General features: G+C 33.6%; 1 protein-coding gene across 1 annotated transcript; it reads right to left on the bottom strand.

The window, feature by feature from the left end:
- Positions 1-632: 632 nt before the first annotated feature.
- Positions 633-4681, bottom strand: LOC144547996 (cinnamoyl-CoA reductase 2-like). The gene is made up of 5 exons (XM_078296684.1): positions 4496-4681; positions 3837-3991; positions 1933-2118; positions 1446-1798; positions 633-1030 (listed from the first exon to the last, which is right to left on the bottom strand). The coding sequence occupies exons 1-5, from the start codon at positions 4641-4643 to the stop codon at positions 871-873; spliced, it is 1002 nt and encodes a 333-aa protein (XP_078152810.1). The 5' UTR covers positions 4644-4681; the 3' UTR covers positions 633-870.
- Positions 4682-8316: the final 3635 nt, after the last annotated feature.

Raw genomic sequence — 8316 nt, 5'->3', positions numbered from 1 at the left:
TTGGAAATATAGATGCTAACTTTGAAAAAAGCGAAAATTCTAGTAGTGTCTCCTTCATCTCTCTGTATATACTTGTAGTTTTTACTAAATCACTGGTACAAGAAAATTCGACAAGGAGCGTGTTGTAAGTACCACACTTGGTAAAATTCCATTGGTTCTCATCTTCTCTAACATCTCCAAAGTATTTGACATCATACTCACTTTACCATATCCATCAATAAGGAAATTAAATGTAACTAATGTCGGTTAAATTCCTTCTTCTCATCTTCTTTTTTATATTCTCCTCCCATGACCATGGCCATGTTGAAAATGAAAAAAAAAGCTCTTAAATTATAAAACCTAATTAGATTCTGAATCTTAGAACTAATTAGGCTTTATAATTTGAGAGCTTATTTTTCTCATTTTCGACATGGCCATGGCCATGGGAAAATAATATAAAGAAGAAGAGGAGGCAGGAGAAGAAGGGAGAGTATTTTAGTCATTAATTATTTGGAGTGACAAAATTAAAAATGAATGAAGTTTAGAGTGGCATATTACAATTTCATATTACAGTACTTCCTTGTTAGGTGTATAAATATATTCATTTCATCTTTTCAAAGACAAATATTAATGAACACCAATGGTGCTTATATTCTGTAACCATCAAATTATTATTCAAATGATTTGGAGCATGGAGAGACATGAAAACCACACATCCTTGATATATTAACAATATATATACATATAGCATTATCCATGTTATGCCGCCGACACGTGTCCACAGTAGGAGGCCCGGAATTTTCTACTCGTAAATTATATAATTGTAATCACAATATAGGTAGCTTACAGAGCATTTATTAGGGTTAAATAAATATTAGTACAGATGATCAATTAATTCCTGGATATAATTGGAAGCAATCCTTTCTCCTGGAGACTCATGACAGTGTCATATAGACATTGCCTCACTGGTGTAAATTCAATTCCCAAATCCTTCAACCTTTGATTTGTGAATTTATAACCTATTTTTGGTGGATTCAGCTCATCCTTACACCTGCACACACACACAAAAAGGAGCATAGTCAATTAAAGTCGTTCATTTGACAAAAGACTAGAAAATTAATTGTTTTGACTACGTACAGATCAGGCTGGTATGTAGATCAAGAGTGGTTCATATGCTTTCGTATATGAGTTGGTGTCACCGGTTTTTACTGGACTAATCATCAAAGGGTAGGTGAAAGAAAGAGAGAATGTTTTCACACTATATTCGTTGAAATTAGGTATAGTGACCTATTTGCACAACCTTTATTTGGTTAGCTTTTGCACAGATGTTGACATATTAATTGATTCATTAACAAGTTAATATATAAACTTAATTTGTAAGCTACACTAAAATTTTATAGCTAAGATTTAGTTAATTGACAGTAAAAATATTGATAACCGGCCTGTCTCTTGAATTATAAAATTACTTGTTAGTTATAGGGTACTCAGGAAATAGCTTTGCTAGAATGCGGCACAGCTCTCTGCGATGCAGAGTGCTCTCGGTGCAGATGTACCGGCCACTTGCTTCAGGTGTCTCGTAGACCTTAACATGCGCCTCTGCCACATCCTTCACATGCACGTATGCCTGGGAGGCGTTAACATATGTCTTAGAAGAACCAGTCAGGTATTTCATTATGTGAGCTGTGCTTGCATTAACGGTTGGTTGCATCAACGGACCGAGCACAAGAACTGGATTGACCACCACTAAATCGATCGCCCTTTCTCTTGCCGCCTCCCATGCTCCTTGCTCTGCGACGGTTTTGGCATAGCAATACCAATTCTGTTAAATTAATAACAAACAAATCATAGTATTTTTTAAATATAATATTAATTACATTAAAATTGATGAATCAGGTATAAAATTAATATTTCTACTTGAGAAATATAGACAGACATGATGTATAATATAGAAACCTTGGTGCTCTTGCAGTACTCGAGGTCACTCCAGCAGTTCTCGTCAACGGGCACATCCAGGCTGTGTTGAGGGTTCATATAGACAGTTCCAATAGAGGAGGTGAATATGACACGCTTCACACCAGCATCAGCTGCCACATTTATCACATTTCTTGTGCCCTTCACTGCTGGTTCTATCATCAGCACCTGCATGTGGAAGGGGCATCCTTTGGCATATTAGTATCTTTTTACTATATATATCTTATATTTTTCTATAACACAAGTGCACATTTTTATCGAACCATTTTTGAAATTTTTATAGTCTCAACAATCCAACATGAACTAGCTAATAAAATCATCTGTTGCACGCATGGCTCTGAGATAATTATATGACAATGTGACGCAAAAGCCAAAATAAACTATGAGGAAAATAAAGAACTCACATGGTCTTAAATGAATCTACTGACTGTTGAGGACAGTTACATATCATAATTTTTTAAATTTGCATGCTGTCCTATTTTTTCTTTTAAATTAATAATTTAAATTATAGATTTCAAACGATAAATCGAAAACATTGATTTAGTCTTCCTCATAATTGATATGTGCCCATTAAGTTTTCTAATGTATTTAGTTTTTTGTGTACAATATTGCAGCATCAGAAGCTGAATGCAGTAAAATCATTTACTGAAATGAATTTTATCTATTTATTTCATGAGATCTTAATTTTCAAATTTTGCAAGGACGTGTAGCTCATGAATAAGAAAAGAAAAAATCAATCTATCAATTTAATCCTTTAAAATTTAAGTCTAAATATTAATAAAAAATGTATATGATAATTTGTTGCATCAAAATTTATGGCACTGAATCTCCTCTTCAATTATTGACTAAACCTACTCCTGATTCTTTTTTTTTTTTAATATCTACATGTATGTTTTGCAATTTGGAGCATGAGTAAGATAGAGAGCTACTCTCTAATTTATACATTATATATTTTTCTATTCCCTCCCCATTTAAGGCACGCCCTGAAAACATTTGACTTTTTGTTTCTTTCTGCGACCAAAACCATTTGCCAATTGCCATATATCAACTTTTATCTTTCAATATTTATTGTAAATGCAGTGGTTAATGCTACTCTCAAATAAACAGCATTCCTTTCCGTCCGAGTGATGTTTTCATAGGCCATGCATGCAAGCACCAAGTAATTCTCCATTAGTACTAGGGGTGTAAACGGATCGGATATTATCCACATTCATCCGGATCCGAATTCGAAAAATTCCGGATTCGGATATTCGGATACGGATATTTTCGGATACGGATCCGGATTCGGATAATTTTTTACCGGATACGGATGCGGATGCGGATGCGGATACGGTTCTGGTCCTTCTGGATATTGAATCGGATACGGATCCGGATACTGATAATTATCTGTATCCGACAACTTATTTAATTCGGATATCCGAATTCTCCGGTCACTAAAGTTGTTTAACTTTTCCTAAAGTTGTTTTGTCTCTGTGTATCACTCTTTCTCCATTTTGCAATGTACTAGATATATGTATTTGTATATTGTTGTTTATAAATCAAGGACCTATGGCCAATTTCAACCACATATATATATATATATGGGATGGGCTACGCTACTCCATGAAGTAAAACGCATTTGTACTCCACGCCGTATTTTCATTTTGAAAATCCAAACAACCGATCCGAACCGTTAAATGTTTAATCCATATATTTTATCCGACCGTTTACACCCCTAATTAGTACAGCTCGACCAAAATTTCCAATTTCACAACAACAGAATTTAACAAGCCCAGCAGGCTAGCACAGTAATTAATTAACATGCGTTCAATAAAACATAAGGATTCAAACCTTTATTCATCAGTTGAAACAGGAAGACAGAATATGCATGTAAAATAAAACCTTACAGGATCATCCGTAACTGGAGAAGCAGTGTGGAAAACTCCTTCACACCCATCAAATGCTGCTCTCAGACTTTCAGGATCTAACAGATCAGCCTGGAAGAGCACAAGCCTGTCACTCGCACCGATGAGCGATCTCAAGTGTGCATTCTTGTCATCATCTGCAAACAATCAAAAGCAGCTGGAGGTCAATTATGAACATGACAATACCCTAATTTTTTGTCATAAGCTAATTTATTTGATAGGAGGATTACGGCCCTCCCAAGTATGTTTTCTGTGAGTAATTCTAGTGCCTATATATCAACTCTTATATATAGTATATCCATCTATATATATATTTTCCAAATGAAAAATTAAAATTTGTAACCTTGTACTTTATTAGTTAGAAAGAGCACGCATGTATTACTTAAATATATGATTAGGTTCAAACTATTTTTTTCTTTCAATCAAACAAGTTAAAAATTTATGATCTTATAGCATTAATTAGTATGTGACAAAAAAAAAAATTCCAATTTGAAAAAATTGAAACAGTACTATTATGTTTAAAGATGGATGAAATATAATTCGACATAAATTTCATAATTCCTTCGAATGATACATTAAAATAATTAAATAAATGACATAATACTGCAATACTGCAATTACTCTTGTGGAATATAACTGACCAGGTTTACGGACAGTGCCCTTGACAGTGTAGCCCCTTTCAAGGAGGCGTTTGACTAGCCATGACGCGATGAATCCAGCTGCTCCGGTTACGCACACTGTGCGACCAAAACCAGCTGGTAGGTCGGCGGTAATTTTCTCAGTTGTCATTGTGCAAAAGTGTGTGTTAATGAGTTTGTTGAGAGGATGTGGATACTGTGGAGAGATAGAAACAGAGGTTGATGCGAAGACAAAGGGGTTGCTAGGACAGTCTATTTATAAAGGCAGGATCTTAATAAAAGGGATTTTTCAAGTACAGGCACGGTAGGTAAACATAATTAGATAAGTGGAATACCTATGGTGACAAGGTATTTTGTTTCTCCAGTACCTATTGCACTGGAGAGACTAGAGTTGTTCTTAATTTGTTGTACGTTCTATGGGCTATGGGATTTTCTTCAAATTGAAGTAATAGCAATTTCTTCAAATAAATTACTAATATACATTTTAATAAAGAATAACATCTAAATATAACTTTTTTCATTCATAAATTAGATCTAATATTTTTCATAAGAAATTCGTTGGTTACAAAACATATATAATGTGAACAAAATAATAGACAGTAGTCATGTCATACCGTTCATCAAAATATACTAACCTATGCTTAATAATATTATTTTAAAGCATATAGGATAAACAAAAAAACAAAAAAGTTTTGAAAGCTCCATCAATAATACCAATCCAAGTGACTTCTTCTTCTAATTCACCAACTTCTCCTGCTTCTACTTGTTCAATAAAATTATATATGGATGCTATGCCACCTAAATATTAAAGTAATCAATCATAAGTATACATGTATGTATATGTAGTTCAATAACTCATATATATATAGAGAGAGAGAGAGGTGGGCTACGGTGAGTTGCGAAGTAAAACGCGTTTCTACTTTCCGTCGTATTTTTATTTTGAAAGTCCAAACGACCGATCCGAACCGTTAGATGTTTAATCCATATTGAAATGTGCTTGGAGACCAAATTTTACATTTTTTGGAATTTATTTACTATTTATTAAGCATTTTTGAAAATTGTTGTTTTGCTGTGAACAGTAAAAAAACAGTAAAATTTTCTGGACCACCAAATCAGCGACTTTCAAAATTGCTTAATAAATACTAAAAAAATTTCAAAAAATGTAAAATTTGGTCTCCAAGCACATTTCAATATGGAGAACAAGATGAACGGTTCGGATCGACATTTTGATCTTAAAAATCGCAAAATATGAGCGTGAAGTAAAGTAGTCGCTTTACTTCGCAACTCACCATAGCTCATCTCTCTCTCTCTCTCTCTCTTTCTCTCTCTCTATATATATATATATGGGATGGGCTACGCTACTCCATGGAGTAAAATGAGTTGGTACTCTACGCCGCCATATTTTTATTTTGAAAATCCAAATGACCGATCCAAACTGCTCAACACGATCTCCATATTGAAATGTGCTTGGAGACCAAATTTTACATTTTTTGGAATTTTTTTACTATTTATTAAGTATTTTTTAAAACTGCTGATCTGATGGTCCAGAAAATTTTACTCTCTTGTTCACAGCAAAACAGAAATTTTCAAAAATGCTTAATAAATAGTAAAAAAATTCCAAAAAATATATAATTTGGTCTCCAAGCACATTTCAATATGGATTAAACATCTAACGGTTCGGATCGGTCGTTTGGATTTTCAAATGAAAATACGGTGTGGAGTACAAACGCGTTTTACTCCATGGAGTAGTGTAGCCCATCCCATATATATATATATATATGGGGTTGAAATTGTCCATAGGTCCTTGATTTATAAACAACAATATGCAAATACATATATCTAGTACATTGCAAAATGGAGAAAGAGTGATACACAGAGACAAAACAACTTTAGCGACCGGAGAATTCGGATATCCGAATTAAATAAGTTGTCGGATACGGATAATTATCCGTATCCAATTCAATATCCAGAACCGTATTCGCATCCGATTCAATATCCAGAACTGTATCCGCATCCGTATCCGGTAAAAAATTATCCGAATCCGAATTCGTATCCGAAAATATCGGAATCCGGAATTTTTCGAATTCGGATCTGGATGAATGCGGATAATATCCGATTAGTTTACACCCCTACCGAACGACATAAGTTGATATGCATTTGGACATGTCATAAAGTTTTGAGTACGGTTTGTATTGCTGTACATTAAATGATCGATACAATACAATTTTAAAACTTTTAATGACGTATTTTTACATGTTGCATAAGCAAATTTTTTAATTGTTTGAGGAAGAATTTTGCTAATGTATAAATATAAGCATTTTGGTTCAAGCGCTAACTGTTTAAACTATGTGTTTTCATATTTGAACGGTGGATCCAAATCATTTATATGATCTATACATATTAAAAATATTATATTGTAGGAAATCAAGTTTTTTGTTATGCAAACATTTGTAATTTTTATTATTCATCTTTTAAAAATTCAAAAATCTAGTAATAGTTTTTTAAATAATAAATGTTGTTTTCTTATGAGATTGTTATATGTAGATTAAATTGAATGACTGGAACTGACAGTTCGAAATATGAAAAATGATGATTTAAATCGTTAGTATTTCGGCCAAAGAAATATTATATTGAAAGAAATGAAGTTTTCTGTTGTGCAAACATTTGTAATTTTTATGAGTGATAATTGACACGACTCCTCGTCTGGTTCTCTCTGTTTTTTTTTTTTTTTTTTCATTTTATGAAGAGAAACGGAAATCATTAATTCACCATAGGCAATAATGATGATTATTTAATTATAGGGAAAATTGGTTATTTGCCACTCCAAAATCTTCAAATTTGAAAAATGTCATTCCGAAATTTGAAATTGTAATATGCCACTCTAAACTTCATTAATTTTTAATTTTGTCACTCCAAATAATTAATGACTAAAATACTATCTCTTCTTCTGCTGCATCCTCTTCTTCTTTATACTACCTTCCCATGGCCATGGCCTTGTCAAAAATGAGAAAAATAAGCTCTCAAATTATAAAGCCTAATTAGTTCTAAGATTCAGAAACTAATTAGGCTTTATAATTTAAGAGTTTTTTTTTTTCCATTTTCAACATGACCATGGTCACGGGAGGAGAATATAAAGAAGAAGATGACACTACTACAGAAATGGTCATTGTACACTGCACATTGTACACGGATTTGACAATTTTATATAAAAACCGTTTAGAAATTGTAATTTTTTGGAAGCCCAAAATATCTGTGGGATCTCTACACGGATATATATTAAAGAATCAGTGTAGTAAGACTTGAGAGAGCTACACGGACGTTTAGTAGGAAATGTACACGGCTTATTGTTTAAATAACAGTGTAGAAAGCCTTGCGAGAGCTACACGGATATTTAATTAAAGAACCGTGAAGAAAGATCAGCATTGTACACGGATGTTTTCTTAAATAAAAGTGTAGAAAGCTTGTGAGAGTTACACGGCCGTTTCAAAAAAAGCCGTGTAGAAAGGTGTCAATTATACTCGTTTTTTTGTTTAATTAATAGTGTGGAAAGCTTTTAGACAGCTACGCGGACATTTAATAAAGAGCCGTATAGAAATGTTATTTTAGAGTTAACCCATATATAAAAAGGCTGGCCTTCGCGCTGTTTTGATCATTTCAGAGCCGGCCGGATGAAGAGTTGGAGAAGGACCTTCAAACCGGATGAAGAGGTGGATGACGAAGGACCGTCAGAGCCGGATGAAGAGTCGAATAAAGAGTCGGACAAGATCATTTGTCTCTTCATTTGGCTCTGACGGTCCTTCATCAACCACCTCTTCATCCCTTTT

Source organism: Carex rostrata, chromosome 32 (genome assembly GCF_964058835.1).
Source record: "Carex rostrata chromosome 32, lpCarRost1.2, whole genome shotgun sequence".
NCBI classification, from domain to species: domain Eukaryota; kingdom Viridiplantae; phylum Streptophyta; class Magnoliopsida; order Poales; family Cyperaceae; genus Carex; species Carex rostrata.
Note: the sequence above shows the minus strand (reverse complement) of the source record. Positions and strands in the feature narration are given on the sequence as shown.